The sequence below is a fragment of the Diplotaxodon limnothrissa genome, linkage group LG3 (genome assembly GCF_057381915.1).
Source record: "Diplotaxodon limnothrissa isolate DT_005_m linkage group LG3, D_limnothrissa_male_GT1.1, whole genome shotgun sequence".
Taxonomy (NCBI): Eukaryota; Metazoa; Chordata; class Actinopteri; order Cichliformes; family Cichlidae; genus Diplotaxodon; species Diplotaxodon limnothrissa.
Window position 1 is genome coordinate 61703908 of NC_140598.1, and position 20822 is coordinate 61724729.

Genomic DNA, 20822 nt, shown 5'->3' on the forward strand with positions numbered 1-20822 from the left:
TGTCTGGACTCGCGGCGCATCACAAAGACTTACACGGACTGTGACAGCATCAGGACCATTAGGTCCACCGCCCGTTCCAGTGCCCCGGCCTTTTTGGCTCGCACGTTCGGCGCATTCTAAACAATTATCAAACCCTTGGCTCTCCAGAGCGGACAACATGCATCAAATTAAGCTGTTTTTTGGCTTTGGTTGAACCTCGAGTAAAATACAAGCCACCCTGAGGGCGAGAGAGAGCAAGCGAGAGAGAGAGAGAGATCCTCTGACCAATAAAGGTGGAGGGTTTCTGACTGGGGGGGGGGTGCCAAAACAAAAAAAATCTGCAGCAAATGGCTTGTTGTATTTGTGAAATTCACCCAAAGTATCTCACAACAATGACGATTAGTCGAGAACAAGTAAACATCCAGTCCGCTAATGAATCTCTCTTCAATAAACAAGTGGAGAACACATGCATGCACGCACACAACGCGCACACGCACGAGCGCAGCGTGATAATGATGTTCTTTGTGGAGTTTTTGGGGTAATTAGGGCTGCTTAAATGGTGGTTAAAAAGGATTTGCAGCTGATTGTTTGTCCTTGTGTCTTTGAGCCGTGGGCCCTCTTGCTCCTCTGAGTGTCAACAAAGTCTTCTTCAACTGTCTCGTCACAGAGCACAAAAAATCCCTTCTTTCACCACGCCGTCCGCCGCAGACCCTTCCTCTGCTTCTCCCAGTCCCTCCCTTTCTTCTTGTGTGTGCTCAAATTCTTCTTGCTTGTCTCTTTCCCTATAATTTGCTCTCTCGCTCTCCCTCGCTCCCTTACTTTTTCTCCTCCCTCTCTACGTCTTCCTCTCCATCTTCTTCAACTGAACAGCTGCTGGGTCCAATCACGCTCCAAGAACATAGTAATCTGCTTCACACGTGCCAGAGACAAACTCTTCTCCTCAAAAACAGCACCGGCAGTGTGTCTGCGCTCTTTTGTTCTTTTAAAGGAATGATTGGATATTTTTGGGAAACACGAATATAAGTTTTTCTTTCCTGAGACTTTGATGAGAGATTAACCTAAAATTCAGTCTGTGTAGAGTAAATATATTGCTCAAGTCCAGACATGGCAACTTTGTGTTAACCTTACCTTAAACGAACAACATTAAACACCTTTGACGTCTAATTCCAATTCTAACTCAATTTCATTTATTTTTTTAGTTGGTCTATGTATAAGCTTCCAGTCAAGTCTGTCACAACAAGTTTTTAATGATTATTGTGAAAAAAATTATCTGATGTAACCACTGTATGAAAAATGTATAATATGTAGAAACGCTGAGGAAAAAAAAATGCTACTAGCCAAAACTTTAACTTTATTTGATGTGTGTTTTGTACATTTTTAGCAAATTAATTACACTCAAAATACAAATTGAGGCTTAGAAATAATTTTTTTAAGTAAAAAAAAAAAAAATCTCTCCCTCATGTTTTGTCTAGGAGTAGTGCAATACACTAGCTAGCTGGCTTTTTAGCTACTACCTTATAGCTAACTTATTAACTGGAAGGTTAAGGTGCTGGATATTTTATATACATGTATTAATGACATCATATGGTTATTCAGTTGCCTTTAAAATGGCATGGTTATTGTCAAAATGTCATCACACCCACACTTCCTTCCGTTATGCAAAGCTAGGCTAAACACATGCTAACGCCAGGCAAGAATTTGAACATTTAATTACAAAATTGATTTAATTTGGACTTTTTAAAAAATTAATTAAAAAAAAACAATTAGAGGTCCTTTCTTTCTGCTTTCAGTAGAGTCAACCAAGCAGCTTTGTACTGTTTGCAGTTGTTATGTTAAGCTAGGTCAACCGTACGCTTGCTCAAGGCAATTTTTAGCCCACACTGAGAAAAAGAATAACTGTATGTTCCCAAAACGGTGAGCAATTCAAGGGGAGGACAGACGGGTTATCGTAAAACGTTTCAACACAAATGTCATTAGCGTGTGTGCAAGCAAATGCACACACACACACACACACGTTTGTGTATGCGGCTACACATCTGTCTGTGTGAACATGTTCATTATGTTGATCAGAGGTCATGTTTGCGTGAACCTAGGCACTAAATCAAGGCTATATTAGCGGGGTAATACGTTCTACTGATGGCAGAGGTCAGCTGAGAGGTGTGCTTGTTTAAACCCCCCTTCACCACCTCCGCCGTGCCTGATTGCCAGGAAACACATCCTTCTGCCTCAGCAGAAGGTAGCAGCACAATGATGCCTTTGTTCACCAAGTCGCGACGGGGAACGAGAAATGTATGCGTATTTGTGTGTGTATTTGTGTATGTCTGAGACATACAGTGTAGGAAGGTTAAATGAATCATACAACGTTAACCAGGCCCAGTCCAATTAGGGAAGGATTTTTCTTGTCTGACCTTTAACAGGAAAGACGTATTCACACTCACTCATGCAATCAACCCCTACCCCAGTACACAAACTTACACACACAGCAGCATCAGCCCTCCGTACAAAATCACGCAATCCCACACAAACACCCACAAATGCACCCGCCGCCCACACACACATAAGCTCTGAACCAACGCCACGCACATACCAAAACACACACGCAGAGCCAATCTCGCAGACAGTAGCGCAGCTCTGATTGCTGACCTAAATCGGCCAGGCGATCTGTCACTTTCTCTTACTCACACTCAGCACACATCTTTTTTTTCTTCTTTTTTTTCCCTCCCCTTTCTCTTATGTCTCTCCTCTTTTTTTCTTGCCCAAATATCCCTCGCTCTCTCCCAGTGTCACTTCACATCAGCTCATTCTGGTCCCTCTCCTCGTTTTACTTTACCAGAAATGTCTTTGTCCTATTTTTACCACCGGTATAGGTGTCAGCATATGGTGCATGTTTACAGTGGTTTTGTGGGATCTGCACACTGTATTTAATTGTGTTTAGATATTTCTGTGAATACACTAAAGACCCATGCAGAGAACCTCAGAGGAATATCAAGCATAATCCTTTAAAACACTTGAGATGACTGCTATTATTTTTAATAGAGTCATTCTTCCTTCTATCCACTTTCTCTTATCCATTTAGAGATGCAGATAAACTTTATCTCTTGGGCGGAAATTAGTTGGATCCGTTGCACCAAACCCCTGCTGGCCTATTCTATTCCATTTTCCACTTTTGCACTTTATTTGAGGCTATTTTCACACATGAGAGTTTAACTGAGGCTGTTCGCCCCAAGAATTCGACGTGTTTAGTAGAGTGTGAAAAATGTGTTGCAGGCTAGAAAAGCAGTCTCGGGTCCACCTCAAAATAGTTGTCGAGGGCTGGCTCGGAGCGAACTGGAGGCATGTCCCCCGAGGGCCACAAAAGATGTGAAAGCATAAACACACTTGAGGTTGAAAAATGTACAACACGGTTTTATTCTGTGTGGTCGGAATGGCAGAGAGCGCTTGTGTGCAGGTTCCTATTTTTAATTTCTAAGGAAAAAAATTAAATAGGTGAAGAGTTCAGCTGAGTTTTCGCACACCAGCGAGTCGCAGAACTTAAGTCGAAAAATGCAATTAACTGAGAATGAACCAGATATCCTCTTTACTCACTTTATTTGCTTACCGTCTTTTATAAAGCTTCATATACATTAAGATTCATGAGGAATTTGACTCGTTGAAGCTCTGACAGCCATAACTAAATAAAGTAAGTGCTGATCAGAGATGGGAAACATCCACTAACACGCTGCTCAAGGCCTGAATAGGATGAGATGGACACCAGTTCAGTTGTCACCTGTTTTCAGCCTAATGGGGCTTTGACAAACAGACATCATACCGTTTCTGTGACTTTGCTTCAGTTCTCAGCTAAGCCGATTCAGTTTTTCTACTAAACTACCAAAGATTACTCTTTTAAAAAGAAACTGTATAACAAAGTGGGGTTGAAAGTTTGATTGTTACCGTAAATGTAACAATATATACATGACTAGTTTCTCAGCAGGTCGGTAAAGTAGACCTGTTATGCTTTTCAATTTGTTTTATCATCAAGACATGATATTATTCCAGTGGTGGACGCTCTTATTAAATGGTCAAATTTTTGAATGATGGAGCTCAGAGGGCTTTAATTGCTTGATGTTTTCTACTTAGACCTCAGTCACACAGGTTGGTTGGTTGGTTGGTTGGAAACTACGTGGCAAACACTGCCCACTATGGCAAAATGAGTAGACTATGCCCGACTGGTTACTGGACATCGCCACTAAAGGCTGTGAAATCGATTGCTCAAACTAAACTCACGCAGACCTAGAGACCAGTCAGTGGCCCTTGATAACCACTGGTTGCTATGGAAAAATGTGCATTCCTTGACTGGTTGGCAAGTGGTTGCAGGAGGTTGCTGTTGTTAGGTGAAACTGGTACAGTATATAGCGCTGCACTGAAAACCTAATTAAAACTGCTTTGGTCACTAGATTACTGAGTTGCCTATAGCCTGCATGGAAAACTCGTGTGAAAGAGTGCAACGCAAACCAAAAATAGAGACAGTTGTTGTGCACACAGTCGTGTTTTTGAAAGGTGCTTCATCAGTAAGGCACCACTATTGTTTAAAGGCAAATTCTCTCTATTTCACGTTTGCATCAAACCCTTTGAAGTTGAACTACTGAATGGTGGTGAGATAGTGAGTGTACTGGAACTACTAGCAGTCTGATGGGTGACAAAAGGTACAGCACCCTCTTTGTTGCCGATTCCACCCAACAACAGCCAGCAACCACTCGCCAACTCGGGGAATACACATCATTTAGAGAAAAACACATTTACATTTCAGGTCTCCAAAAAAACCTAGTTTCAAAAAACATGAAAAGGTGAAAGGGGTGTTCAGTTGTGTTAACTAATTACTGTGAAAAGTAAAAATAAAGGTGATTTAGTGGTCATTAAAACATGTTCAGAATTTGCAGTCTTGAACACTGTTCTCCCCAGCATAACCTGCCTGTATATGATAAAAGTATTGGTAATAATATCTGTATCAGCAGTACGAGCCCCGTACCAAAATTTGCAGTATCGCCCAGAACTACTGGAAATGATGAAGGTAGGTCCTCTCTAAGTTTATTCCTTCTTCTGCCCATTGACAGAAGTAAAGACTGCATATACAGGGCTGCATTTGGATGCTAGCGGGATATCTGTATAAAAACAACCCCTACCCTAGCCGAAAGCCCTTCACTGTGGTCATCTTGTTTCTCGCTCCTTCCTGCAGCTCTTCCTCTCCTCTCCCCCGTGTCTTTGGTTGCTTTAGTGCCTGGCAGGAGGCTCAAATCAGAGGGCTTAAACTTGATAAAATATTCAACAGATATAGATTTCTCTGAGTCCCTGGATTCCCCACCTCTTCCACCCAGCTGAGTTCCATCCTTCCATTATTTTCCCAGAATCTTTCACTTTCACTCTCCCGACTGCAGTCACAAACAAACTTGCGTGCCGCACACTCGCACAGCCACGCACGTATGCACACGGGGAATCATAAAGTAATGTCGAGTGGCAGAGAGGTGCAGCTCATTTAGGCTGCAGTGCAGCGTTTCTCTCTGCTTCCTCTCCCCTCTGTTGTCTCTTCTCTCCTCTCTATTTCACTCTCCGCTTCGCTGTCACTCTCCATCTTTCTCTCTCTTGGTCTGTCTCTCACTCTTCCACTTTAACCCCCCCCCCCCCCCTCCTCCCCAACCCCGCCCCACGTCCCCCCTTTTTTCTGTCGCCCCTCCCTTCCCCATGTGGATTCTGTGTCATTTATTTCAGCTTAACCCTGATAAATAAACCAGAGAGTACGTCTGCATTATTGAACACTTTGACGTTCCTGTCTGCACGCGCTACCCAGTGCTGTCCAACAATTAGACCACACAAACACACACACACACACACTGCCCCACCCTGTCCAAAACTTTCCATTAAAGGCTAAAAGTCTGACATGTGCTCAAGAACATATATATCCATCCATCCATCCATCCATTCGCTTCCGCTTGTCCTTTTCAGGGTCGCTGGAGCCTATCCCAGCTGTCATAGGGCGAGAGGCGGGGTACACCCTGGACAGGTCGCCAGTCTGTCGCAGGGCCAACACACAGGGACAGACAACCATTCGCACTCACATTCATTCGCACATTCACACCTAGTGACAATTTGGATTATCCAATTAACCTATCCCCACAAGCTGCATGTCTTTGGACGGTGGGAGGAAGCCGGTGTACCCGGAGAGAACCCACGCAAACACGGGGAGAACATGCAAACTCCACACAGAAAGACCCCGGCCTGATGTTGGAATTGAACTCAGGACCTTCTTGCTGTGCGGCAACAGTGCTAACCACCGTGCCACCGTGCTGCCCAGAACATATATATCAATAAAAAAAATTTTAAAAATCACAAAATGATAGAGAGCAGAAACCATGACCGATGGATAGAGAAAAGGAATACAACAGAGTGGGAGAGAGAAACTCAAATTTGCTGAGTGAGAAGCTGTGACATTTAAATAGCTACCAAATAAACACATGCACCAACATATCAGTAAACTTCCCACAAAAAAAAAAAAAAATTAGAAACGACACACGCGCGCACACACACACACACACACACACACACACACACACACACACACACACAAATATGCACAAACACATTTTTTTCTCGGTTTGCAGGCTCCAGTCAGCTCTTCTATTATTCATATTAGTGGGGTGAGGTTGTTTATCTCGGCCATTGTGCAAATGCAAGCACCGTGCTCTGGGGGCCCTGCTCCGTAACCACACCGCTGGGAGTCATTCATGCTCTTGCGCAAACACAGAAAAATATGCCAATGCTACATATCCATACATGCACCTGCTAACCGCACAGTCACACACACACAAAATGTCCACATATGCTTTCATACCTGTACCTGCCACAAATGTGCGCACACTCATACACGCTCTGCCATCTGTCTCGGCGTGCAACGACAACACCGGAGTCCCACGGCGACTGACCCGTTCCCCACCGCGGATCTGACTAAACTTTGTGCGCACTTGTGCATATGTTCCTGTGTCTTTTCGGGTGTGGGTGGGTGCGCGGCAGCTATTTTGAGAGCGTTTTGTGTGTGTTTGCGACCACAGCTCTGCACGGAGTGGCGAAGTGTGTGTGAGTGCATACATTTCTGAAAATGCCCCTGTGTACGGTGATGTGAGCGTGCATATGTTAGAGTGGGCACCGAGGAGGATTACTGCCATTTGTGGGTGTCTGTGCGTGCGGGTGGGTGGGTGTGTTAGATGGTGAGAGACAGAAAGAGTTCGCTCACATGCAAGGTCATATGTATATCAAGAGTGCGATTATTCACTGTAAGTCAGTGTGTGTTCAAACATGCGTGCGTGTGTGCGCGCGCCTGTTGCCATGTCCTTGACAGCAGCAGCAGTGATTGGAAGTGACCGAGCTGTTTCAGTGTCGCACTCCAGATGAGTGGTGTGCTCTGGTGGTGTATCAGCTGACACTCACACCCCATTCACATCAGGCACGCACATCAGGACCGGCCCACAACTGTCTGACATCTTCTTACTATTTGCTCTGTCCCTTCAGCTTTGATCCCTCAGCATGCACAACATATTCATACTCTATCAAAGTCTCTTCCGACACCATCCCTCTTTTGTCTCCCTTGTTCTGAGTTAGCTATCTTTCCCAGTCGCTTTCATCACTCAACAGTCATGCCTGGTACTTGAAATGAGCTCTAGCCAGCTTTATTGTGAAGAAGGGTGGTGTCCCTTTTGATATAAAATCAAGCACAGCATTACTTCAGGCCGGCCACAAAAGTCAAGCTGGGCCTGAAGGTCAGGTGATCTGAATGCCAGCCCACATCAGCTGATGGCTCATCTAATACCTTTCAACAGATCGAGTTGGCAAATTTCATACTGGTGATGTCATTTTTCGTGCTGCAAGCTGCTTTGCAATCCACTTCAGCCTCAGCCTCTTCTTTCACGCTGGTCTGCTGTGGCTGATGCCTGCTCTGTTCTATTTTTTGATCTCACTGTGGCTGTCCTCGCCTCTGGCTTTAAATTTATGTGTGAGGTCCCAGGACCAGGGCCATATTGAATTACAACACAATAAAGAATTACAGGAAAGCACATTTAAGTGAGATCAACGTACAAGTTTTGAAAGTGAACATTTTTGACAAGTACCAACCTCAGATTAGAAATACAGCTAATGCAGACATACCAAAAACTGCATTTCTTCCAGTGACCACTTAAGGCTTCCTCTAGAGGTGAGTGAGTCCTCAAAGACTTCTATGTTTACAGCCTGATACAAAAGAAACTCACTGGGGTTGGTTGGTTGGTTGGTTGATTGATTGAATCAATTTTTAAATAATTAATCCTTTTGAATTTTGTTAAGGTTTAAAGTCGATAGAGAGGTGTACCAAGACAGAGGGAGCTTTACCTCCACTGATCTGAGATCTAAGTCACATAATATTTGCTAGCATTAGCTGATGGATTGACGATCCACTCAATAATCCAATCTCATTGTGACTTCTGGTTCCAGAAAATGGAGCTAAACCAGAAGCTTAAACGTTCTCAAGGTCAAAAACCAACAGGTCAAAGCATCGGGCTTATCCTTCTTTGATATACAGCCCATGATCATTTTCTGTCCTCGTCCTTCTTCTGCAAATGCATTTCAATATCGCATAAGGCTTATCTGTAAACAAACACTCCCAAGATAATACAGCGTGCACCTTTGTCACTTTGAATTAATCTGTAAGAAACTGGGTGCTTAAGGATATGTTCGCCAAAATTACAAAAAGCTCTGGCTAATCCATAATACACACTGTCCTCAGATTTTATTGGGACTGTCGCTTCAGATAAAAGCAGTTCATAGTGAGGTCTGTGGATTATCCAGCAAGGCACAGCAACCGGTCTGGAGAGCACGTTGATTTATTTTTTTTAAACACAAAAGTCCAAAAGCAGATAAACAAAAGAGGAACAATTAACATAACTTGGGTTCGCCAGAGTGAAGTGAAAAAAAAGGAAGTTTCGTAATAATTTCCCTAAAGTGTCTTTTTAGTTGTAAATCCAATAAGCTGTGTGGAGATGGCTTCCTCCTGAAGTTCTCATTAGGATACACGTCATCCAGACCGCACTTTAACTGTGCAGACTTTCTATGTCTGCTCATGCATGCATGCATAAAGTGTGCGTTACACAAGGCTTTGGCGCCTGATTTCAAAGGATTCATTAAAAGCAGAGAAAGGCTTGATCTGCAGTCTGGGGTTGATGCACTGAGTGTGTGTGAGTGTGTGTGTGTGTGTGTGTGTGTGTGTGTGTGTGTGTGTGTGTGTGCGTGTGTGTGTGTGTGCGTGTGTGTGTGTGTGTTTGTTTGTAAAAGGGGTTAAAAAAAAACTAAAACGGTGGAGAAGACGAGCAAGCGGCAAAACACAAGACGGGAGAGCGTGACAGAGAAATGGGCTTACATAAACTCTGACCTCATGTTATGAATGCAAACATCAATCAATAAGTATGACAAATCAATTTCCCCGCTGCTTCGCTCCTCTCCCCAGGATACGGAAGTGAAGAATAACATTTAATAGGATTCAAGTAATTTGATTACAAAGCAGCAGCATCTGTGACGCGTTAGACACTGCAAAAACAAGTTTCCCCTTTTTCCAGATTCCTTGTGAGATTTTCGTCGACGCGTAAGGGTTATTTTCCCGTGCGATGATCAGTGACGGCACTTGTCGACGACTGCAATGTGAAAATCAAATCACGGAGCTTCTGCTTTGATTTACCGCGTGTTTACTCGAGAGCCAAACTGCAGGGGAAACTAATCACCCAGTGGGCTTTAAGCAAGTTACAGGTAATCTGTAATAGGTTTAACTTTAAATTAACCTCTACTGCCGAGTTTCCTCCTGCTGTTCCACCAGCCAGCAACTCCGCATTACCACGCATATGCTTTTCGCTTGTGCCCAGTCTGCAGTGTGCAAATTAAATCACACTATGCTATAGGTTAATTAAAACCAGATTTCCCTGAGGCTTCTGCATACATCGGTGCCTTTACACACGCCTGCAAACATACATTTAACTAAATTCAGGGACAAGCCATAGTTCACGCTGTGTTCAGCGTGTGCAATATCCTCCCTATAGGGTTAGCACACAGGCGACAGCAGATATGTGGCACTAAATTAGCAGCAGGATTAGCAGTTATTAATTATCTCACAACCTCATTAAGTACACACAAGCTCTGGTAAGAGACTCGGTGCGATTCTTCATTAAGGACACATGATCAAAGCCCGGTTGCTCACTAAACACAAGCGATCTCTCGATGTCGTCAATAAGTTATCAGGACCGAATGCTCTCTACGATCGGATACTCCCCCTCACCTATCCGAGTCTCTCTACGAATCTGGGAGTAAACCTCTGCGTGTGCGTATGAGAGCGAGAGTGCGCGCGTGACCTTGTGCTGCAGCCGTCATCGATCGGGCTGGAGCTGTCAATCGATCAGTCTGGGCTGTGAGTGGAGATAAAGGTGTTTCTATCTCTGGACACCTGGTTGTCAGGTTGGGGTACAGAAGAGAGGGGGAGCGAAATAAAAGGTCGGAGGAAAAGATGTGAACCCTACACCTACGCGGCCCCGCAAAATGTTTCATGGCAACAACTAAATTCTACTTTGACTCTTCTTACGTGGAGGGAACTGGGCGTGTTCGACATCTTTAACTGTTCAGTCGTGTAAGTATGACAGGGAACAGTCAAGATAGAAAGACATGAAAATGGGAACACATTTCAGGTCATGTTTTGTCTACATTTCTATTAAAAAAATTAAAACTACAGTTCCTCTAAAGACCACTTGTGGCAGTCTGCAACAGAGAGTCAATCTCTTAGATTTTCATGTTAAAATTTCCAACTTTCTGTGAGAAATAAAACAGTTTGCAGCCTGACTTTAGTCTCTATAAATAAACCCCCTTCAGGACAACAGCGAGAGGAGATTTATTTATACGACTTATCTGCTTAAATTGAATTATAAAAGGCATGCCCCCTTGTAAAGTTATGTATCACATAGGACATGCTTACTTTGACTATGAGGTGGATATATCAGTATCTGTCTACTAGTTACTGCATTTGATTTCTTTATCTACATTTGTGCCATTAGTAACGTTCTACTGTTGTATTTGTTTGTTACTTGGAACTAATTAGCAGGTATCTATGTCTAAGCAATACAGTTTTTGAATTGTGTTTTTCCTATTAAAGCTTTCTAAGGTTAGCTAATAACTTAGCGTGCGCCTTCTTATACAAATATGGTCGCTTGTAGCTACAAAAACAAAGATGCTGCGAGTCGGAATACCAAACTCAAGGCTTCAAAACCGGATTACTGAAACCACAGGACAACATTCCTGTGATACTCGATGGCTGCTCGGGTCCTCTCAATATTGAGTCCGTTACTAATTCATCTACCAGGAAGTGAGGCTTGCATTCATTTTCCTCCCTACTTATTAGGGCGAGATTCTGGGCGCACATACGCCAATACACACGTCCCTACAGTACATACAGTACACGACGGTTTACTGCACCACGACACGCTATCTCGCTCACTCACATCTAATCAGAGAGAGACACTTGTGAGCTGATATCGACGCAGGGTAAAGGAGAAATGTGCCCAGAGCCTCGCCTCTCTTCACAAACACGGCACTTTTGTGGACTGATAGTAAAAAACCGAGCACACCTGAAACAGGTGAACAAATATGGAACACCAAAAGGCACGAGGGACTTCACAGACTTGGAAAAATCTTACATTCTCTTTGTCTCTTCTGTACTCTCTCTCTCTCTCTGTCTGTCTGCCTTTCTAGCTCTGTCCCAGCTTCCTCCTCCTCCTAGCTCTCCTCTTTCTGTCGTTTTTAGGTTTTTATTTTCCACCGGCAGACGAAAAGAAATGAAAAGAGCATTTGCACACCTGAGTGAATAGACCTCGCAGGTGCGTGGGAGGGGAGCTATGGGAATCAGGGTCTCTCGCTCTCTCTTTCTTTGTCTATCCTGCTCGCTGTCTCACTCCCGAGGTGTTTTTACAGCGCCTGTGTTTGTACTAGAAACTCGTGGGCGTGTGTGTATACATGCACTTGAGTGTGATCCCTATGTGGTGCGTGCATTGCTCCAGTTGGCCCCAGGTCCGCATTTAAAAACAACCCACATGTTTCAGTTGACGCAAACTTTACCCGCCGATCGTTCCGTCCAATACAGACACCTGGCCTCGCTCGCCTCGGTGACCTCATCGGGTCATCCGCACGGCTAAACTCCAAACAAGCCTTTTGAACAAACCAAAACAAACTGCGCCTCACCATCTGTGGTCACCGTCTAAGGCTGGCAGTAACAATAAACAGGCCCGAGCCCGGCGCTGTGGGACAAAGAGGGCTTCGCAACGACCGACAGCATCTCGATACGAATCTAACCGCTAAACACAAAATCCCACACATGCAGCACATCTAGAGATACTGCAAGAAGAGACAAGAAAACACAGATTGCATTTGAAGCGTGGTAATCCCACAGAGGTGAAACTTTAGGTGAGTAAATAGTTAGTGAAAAAATCTACATCTTACTTCATTTGGGGGAAAAAAACCCTCAAATGTCATGAATGTTTTGTTTTGTTGTGTTTCTTGTTTTTTAGTGCAGTGCATGTCCTGTACTGTATCTCCGCCTGTGGGCTGGATCACACGCAATTCTCAAACCTAATTATTGTAAACACACCCGCCCAATCAGCGCTATCATCTCTGAAATAAACAAACACACTCAGGCACAATCAGAAATCAACCATGCAATTAACAACCCCCCGCCCTCCAACCGACACCAACCGCACACTGCAAATAAGGCTCAACAAACACGCCCGTAAGCGCACATACACACATCGACCCAGCGTTTGGTCAGGGTCCTCCACTCACCGATGATGTAGTAGTCTTGCATGCTCTTGAACTCGTGGCCCCAGAGGTTGGGCGAGAACTCCTGGAACTTGATGGTGAAGCGGCGTTCGCGGGTGGGCTCGTCGCAAGTGAGCACGATGTTGGTGGGTCCCATCACTTCGCAGCGGTCCGCCTGCTCCCGCGTCGACACGAGGTAGAGCTTGTAGAACTCGTACTCCGGCGTGGACCTGGCGGTGTCCAGAGGAGGGCAGATGAGGTCCAGCCGGTCCCCGATCTGAGGGTACAGAACGTAGCCCTTGTCGTCTCTGAATCTAAAGGAAGGAGAGACGAAGATAAAAAAAACAGAAAGGAGGCAACGGAGGGAGAGAAAGGCAGAGAATCATTAATTAAAGTCTTTATAAACAGTTCAGAGCCACCTGTCCTTGCTGCTGAATGAGCAACAGATGGGTCCTTTAGCGCTACCGTTTCTCCTTCTCCTATCCTGGTTTTTGTGTCCTTCACAGGGAACAGGTGCCTTTGCAGAGGAACTGCTGTGCAGTCAACTGCACAAATAAATTTTTACTACACAAGCTCACGCAATCCCCCGCTGACCCCATAAGGTGGTGGAGAAAAACGCAGGAAATATAACCACAAATTGATGATTCACGCGGGGAAAATAACCACCGCTGAAGCCAAAAAGGATTCAGCTGTTAGAAAACCACTCATTTTCTTTTGTAAACGAATCCCCGTGAGTTCACAGATATTTGTAACTAATCAAAATCTGGTGCCTTTGAGATTAAGCAGATATTAAAATAATCAGAAGTATTCAAAAGGAAGCTTTTTCGCTTAAAAAAAATACCTATTTTGGCCAAAGTTATCTCATCTACTTGAATGGGACAGCTGTGACAGAGAAAAGAAACATGTCCTTGATTCTTACACATCTTTTTAACAGGACTTGTGCTTTTTTTTTTATCATTTGTAGCATGAAATTATTTATATGTGGCTCTATTTTAAGCATTATATGATAAATTTTATATTCTTTTATACTTCCTCAGAGAGGGCCTGTTGTTCCTTTAGCTAATTATTCTTGCTACCTTTGTCACAAAAATTAGCATGTACTGATCAGGTATATTAATGGCTGCCTACAGATGATCTCATGTTTTCTCCATCGGTCCCTTAGTTATGCTGTCATAGGCCTAGGCTGCTGAGGATTCCCATGATGCACCGAGTGTTTATTCTCCACTCACTTTGTGCTTACACACCACTCTGCATTTAATCATTAGTTATTATTAATCTCTGGCTCTCTTCCACAGTGTGTTTTTGTCCTGTCTTCCTCCCGTCACCCAGCCAGTCCCAGCAGATGGCTGCCCTCCCACCCCCTGCTTCTGCTGGAGCTTCCTTCCTGTTAAAAGGGAGTTTTTCCTTCCCATTTCACCAAGTGCTTGCTCTTAGAGGGTCGCCTTATTGTTGGGGTTTATTTCCTAATTATTTTAGGGTATTTACCTTACAATATAAAGCAACTTGAGGCATTTGCTGCTGTGATTTGGTGCTATATAAATAAAACTGAATTGAATAATACTGCAGCTGGCAATAGTAGGTAGACGAAGGTCTTTTTAACCAGAACTTGCAGCAGGCAGAGAGTTTATGCGCCACTACCTTAAGGTCACAGATTCTGCAGAGCAGAACAGAGACTACAGAGTTTATCCACAGGATGTACAACTCACTGCAGAGACAGATGGCTTTATTGCTGTTATTTAACTGTGAAAAAGTACGAGTAAAATATTTCAAGAACTGAATTACTTAATTATTCATGTAAGAGAGAGCATGTGTACAGGAAGACTTTTCACTCTGTGCACGCCATGTGAAACTACGCAGGAAAAATGTAGTACAAACATAATGTTACTATCAAAACTGTAGCAAAACATTGAGATTTTTTTTCCTCTTCATCTGCAATGCACATTTTCTCCCCGACTTCATTTTTCTCTCGTTTTTCCGCAGCTCTTGAAGTGAGAACTTCACGTCCACTGAGGAAGAACCAGGCAGACAACTTTCACTGTAGATCAACAAAGCTGCCAAAGCCAGTTCTCAGGTATGTACAGTTAATTAGTTTGCTAATTAGCTGTTTCTGTATCACTCCCTCAACTGCTTTGGTATGAACGGCGTGCCGCTTCGTCTGATGAGTTGACACCTGTCATCTATGGAAAACCTTCAGCCTGATGTGATTCTAATCCAGCAGGCTGACTAAATTCCACCAAAGTAGAACTGGGTGAGGTTGATTATCACTAGCATGACATTTTTGTGGCTTTCTGTGTGCAGCTATGTGTTTAATTTAGTTAAATAGTTTTTCTGGGTAAACGCTGAGTAGAATTTGAGGAAAGATTTTTATACGAAAATTGAAATTAATTCAGCCTACATGAAAAGAGCTGCTGCAGTTTGAAGGCTGGTGGGCTCACTGTGACTTCACAGTTTCCAGAGGTCTCTGCGGAGCAGACAACATGAAACGCAGCAGTCACAGGGGCATAAAATTAACAAATGACTAAGTCTGTGTCATCCCCCCCTCACAGCACAGGGCCATCTCTTGCTGATAAGGCCAAATACTATGAATTATCAACTTAGCTACTCGCCCCGAGGCCTGCGATGACTTTAACGCACCATGCTAGCATGACTGGCTAACAGTGGGAAAACAGAACTATGCACCATCTACCTCAGGTTAAAATAAATGTCACCACTGACAGGAAGAAGGAAAGTGTTTATAGTAGTAAAAGTTCAAATGGGGTGGGGGGTTGCTGGATTTATTCTACTGTTAGCATTCTCAGAGAATCTTACGTGACACTTTGATGTGGATGTGGGAGGAAGCAAATGCCTGTAATGTTAAAGAGCCCATTTTCTGTTACCTCTGACTCAAACGCTGTTTTCTGTTTCCAACAAATCCACACGAACACTGGGGAGTCACAGCACTAAAACCTGCTTAATTATTCTCTCTGTTCTGCTGTCAGACAACTGTTTGAGTATTAAAAATAAACAATACAGGATCACAAAGCACACAAAGACAATGAAGCATGTTACATAACTGCTCTGTCAAAGGGAGACAGGCTACATACTGCTGCTCTCACATAAACATCAAGTGACAGTTTCGTTTGTTAATTAAAAAAAATATTGTTCACACTTTTCACTAACGCATAAATTGTTTGCTTATCAAGGATTTTCCTTTCATAGCCTCCTTTAAAAGACAACAAAGAGATCATACCAGTCCATAATGATATTAGGTAGGACTGAAAACTATTTGACTTTTGGTAATAAAATTATCTAGCATGACTTTTTTTTCCACTTACAATATGTTTCTTATTAGCTCAGTTGTAGGGATTAAATGAGTATCCCAGCAAATTAATACTGCCTGTTGTTCTGCATATGTGGGCTCGCTAAAGTCATACTAATGAAATCCAGTCGCAGTAAAGACTATAGAGAAAGTATAATGATTTTTAGTGTCAATTGTGGGTTAAGCTCCAAAAAACGCTCAAGTCTACGCATCTCACGCAATTTGGTTGAAGTGTTGTTAGAGCTACATATTTCCGAGGCTACACCAAGGCTCAGATGGCCTAACGATTTCTGTTGAGACAAAACAAGTAAAGCGGTGGCTTTCCTGATACTTTTTCAGGAACCCTGAAAGTAAACAACTACTGTCGCTAATCTGAGTTTTCTTAGCTTTAGTAAAATAAGATTATCTGGTCTCCACATTGGACACTACCTGCTGAAGAAGCAAAAATCCCATTTATGTTTTCCATAAGGGTTTTGATTATGAGCCATAATGCTGCACCATGCAAAGAAGACTTACTACGAGCTCTGGCACCAAGAAATGCTGACATGCACTTCTTTAGAAACCACAACCCTGTATGATATCAAACTTTGTCTAAAGAGAAACACTTCAACAAACGACTCTGCAAACAATCCCAAACTGAAACATCTCTGATTGGTGAATGTCTGTAGTACTAACAAAAAGTGCTTAAACCTGCAAATGTCAGGTAACTGAGTTAGCGCCAAACTTCAGAAACCACAAGAGTGGGGAATGCAGTCAGGGACAAACGATTATTATCATGCAAAAATACAAAAATTGATTAAATTCTAGATACATACATACATACATACATACATAGAAGCCATTTGCTGTGCAATCTAGGATGTGTAATGCATTATGGGATAAGTAGTTCCTTCAACATTAAACTTCAGTCACATCTTATTATCGTCATGATTCACCTTGTAGCTAGTTAGCTTGTTTCAGGGCGTTTATACAATTTATATCAGTATTTTTATAAGGATATAAGAAACAGTCAATGGAGATAATGAATTTAAAAATCACTTTTAAAAATGAACGCTAAAACTAGCTTCCAGAAGTGAGACCACTACACAATGTTTGCATCGGTATGCTAATGTTTAATGTTTTCACCATTTGACGTTAGCATTTTAGCATGCTAACACTGTTAGCTGTAATTGAAGAGTGTTTTACTGTAGTTGTCAAGTAAGTATGACCAACAGATAACATTGTGATGTTAGCAAAGCTAAACAAAGATAGTGAAGAAAAGATAAAGCATGTTACACAGTTCTGCTGGCTGTTTTGAGCAACGAGTTGTTCTGATAAAATTCATGACACGCAGCTATCTAACAGAGTAAAAAAAACATGGGTGTACATGCAAATTATTATACTTTCCAATATGTAAGGATTTCTTTTATTTGGTTGTATGTTTTTTCTTTCACAATCACACGATGCAAGCTGGCAGGCTACAGCTACCTCTTAGCAATGTGATCTAAACAGCCTTAGACTTTTTAAAAATTGAGATGTAAGCTCTTCTGTCTGTCGGTGTGTTTGGCTAGCGGGCGTACACTGGAGGGAAGCTTCATAATGCAGGCTGAGCAGCGGAGGAGCTTTAGCTGAGGCGGGCCCAGAGGCCTGCTGGGAAGCCACTGTTCCACTTCTCATTACCCAGGTCACTCGGGGTTATCAGGCAATACTTAGACAGGAGAGGCAGGCACTCAGCTTCACTCAACGCATACACGCACACATTTATTTCACCTTCCTGTCGGCTTCAGACTGGTGAGCACATGTACTCATGCCATTTATAGAGCAAGAACTATAAACATGGTGTTAGTTCCTGAGGCTTGTGTAGCACAGCCTAATCAGAAAAATCTATTCAACACATACACAAACCCATACAAATGCCCTTCTGCTCAACACAAAAGGTTTGCCCAAGCACATCCACCCACATCCAAACACACACAGACACACTTGGGTTTATTTTTTCCTAAACATGAACACTAGCACACACATGAACACACCTTAACAGCAACAAGCACCTTTAGCTTCCTGCGTGACGCATTCTTTGAGTGCTATCTGATGGTACCCTGAGTCAGAGCTGAGCTGCATTGCAGAGTGGCTGAGAAAACGCACACAGACACACACAGAATGCTCTTAGAGGTAAAATGCCACTGGGCAGGTGCGGTGCTTTAAAAGAACGGCAGGAAGAAAGACGGAGAAATCAGTGAAGTGAACGAGAGAGAGGAAGGAGTGTGGACAAAAAAAATCCAAAAAAAAATCGAACACGTTAGGCAAGGTATGTAGCGACAACAAAGAGACGTGGAGAACAAGCAGAAAGGAAACACGGCCACAAGCAGCCCACAGAGGATGAGAACAAGGTCCTAAAATATAACGTGGAAGAGGAGGCCAAAACAAATGGGGGAAAATAGAAAGGGTGGAGGAAAGGAGGGCAGAAAGATGGAGAGTGATGGTGAATTCCAGCCTATTCCTGCAACAGAACTCAATTTTCTGATAGGCTCCATGCTCAGGGTGTCAGATTTGCCGAGTTAACCCGGGTTAACCCTGCGTTTGTGAGTGAATGATAGTGTCTATGTGCAGTGTAAACAGGATGGAGTTAGGGAGACCTTGTCCCAATCTAATCATGCGGTAAGGGGAAAAATGCTGTGTATTTATCTCAGAGGCATGCTTTCCATGCCCTCCGTGTGAGGCCTTCAGTGTCCTGGGCTGCATTCAAACATCACTTAAACTCTTTTTTTATAAGGTGGATATGTTTAAATCCGCCTTTGAAAAAAAAAAAAAAAGTCTAGCCAGAAAGCGCCATTTAATTTTTAGAGCCCTCAGAATCTCAGAGGTGCCACAAGGCTGTTAAACTTCCAGAGGAAAAAAAGGGAAGCACGCACAAGAGGGGAGGATGGAGAGCCGGAGTGGGAAAAGTGAAGTGAGGTGAACTTATAAACAACTTTATAGAGTTCATCTGTGACCACATCTAAATAAATCATCCCATTCAGAGACAGCCCTGAGCAACATTACGTTTTCCCTTTACTCTTTTCTTCTTTGCCACATTACGCTCTGACAGAGACTCTCTCTCTCTCAGTGTCTGCTTCTATTTTTTTAAATCCTCTCTCGCTCGCTCTCATCTCTTTTGCCGTCCAGTCTCTCTCCTTCCCCTTTCTCTCGGCCATTAACAATAGAGCCATTCATGTGGCCACACTTTGAAACATGGCGTGGGAGGTTGGAGGGGGCCAGAGGTGACACTGAGGGGGGTGGGGGAGGAGAAAGGAGAAGGCCGTGAGTAGAAGAGATGGAGAGGAGGGGAGGGAGGAGGGGGATGTGAGCATTACAATCTTTTCTTCTTTGGAGCTCTTTTATGAGGGCAGAAACATCATTTTCTCAACCCAAGCGTCACCCTGCCACGACTCCCGAGTCGAGCTGAGAAGACTCAAGTGTCAGTCTCCCTGACCCCTCCCTCCCAACTCCTCCGACCTCTCACACCTCCTGCTTCCCATTCTCCCGCTCCTCCCTGTCCCACTCTCTACCACTATTATAATGCAGTAGCCACTTGGTTTCTTTTACATTTTAAACCGAGAGGAGATGGTTTAAAATCAACCAAAAAGGACTTTTGAGCGTCCTCCCCGCCTCCGTCTATCTACCTGCTCTAGGTGGCATATCGGACAGCTCGAACATTTCCCAGATTCCACAGAGGCAACCTGAGCCGTGTCCAGACCAAAGCCGGGCACACAGGTGCAGTCGGAAGAGGGGGAGGACAAGGGATGGGGCGTGTTTGAAATGTATGTCTGTGTGAACTTGAGGAATATGCTACGGGAGGTGAGGTTTGGGGGATGTTGGAAGGGCATAGGAGTGTGAGCGCCGAGTCCACGAGAGGGGGAAAAAAATCAGAATGGATGCTGGAAAAAAAACAGAAAAAAATAAGGCGAGAGACAAAAGAGAGAGGTGGGATTCCAAGTGATAAAGCATCAGAGTAAACACATAAGGACAAAGAGAAAGCAAGGGAGTTGGACAGATTGCAACTGCAACAAATGTGGAAAAATAAAAGGCTAGGGCGAAAAAAAAAAAGAAGGAGAAGAAAAGAAATGGGAGCGGACACTGGAGTTGGCGGAGAACACAAAACAAACCAAAATGAAATCAGTCTGGAGGATTTACTCGAAACTCTTCTAAACTTTAACCTCCTACCGTCCTCTGAGGCGGTTTTGTCCTTGAGCTAACCACAACCTGGTGTGAGCGGGAAGCCAAGGAGAGACAGCAAAGGACCGATCTATTAGAGAATAATAAACGACGGCGGTATTGGGTTCTGTGGCGTTCGAGAGTTGGAGAGGGGGGAAGATTTATGGCGGCCCCTGCGCATAAAGCTGTCTGCGCTAATCTCATGGTATACACAGTGTAATCACACACACAGGGGCCCTCAGTGCAGCCCCCCTCCCTGCACCCAAACCCACCATTAATGTACACACGCTGTCAAACGCACGGCGGGGGGGCACGCACACTAAAGAGTAGCAAACCGATCGGCTACGGGAGGAATACACACTCTACAGGACGAGCGCGCACGTAGACAGGCCCACTGAGCTGCTGCAACACCTGCAGGCCATCTAGTAGCTGTCTAAAGTAAATCCGCTGGGTCTCATTTGCTGGAGAGGTGCTTTCTAAAGTGTGCCACAATGAGCAAACACACACACACACACACACACACACACACACACAA

At 43.8% G+C, this 20822-nt stretch overlaps 1 protein-coding gene across 1 annotated transcript in view; it reads right to left on the reverse strand.

The window, feature by feature from the left end:
• efnb3b (ephrin-B3b) overlaps window positions 1-20822 on the reverse strand; it is an 87818-nt gene that overhangs the window by 32518 nt on the left and 34478 nt on the right. The window contains exon 2 of the mRNA XM_085349686.1: window positions 12841-13130. Coding sequence (XP_085205812.1) covers window positions 12841-13130 — 290 coding nt within the window. The remainder of the gene's footprint in view (window positions 1-12840; window positions 13131-20822) is intronic.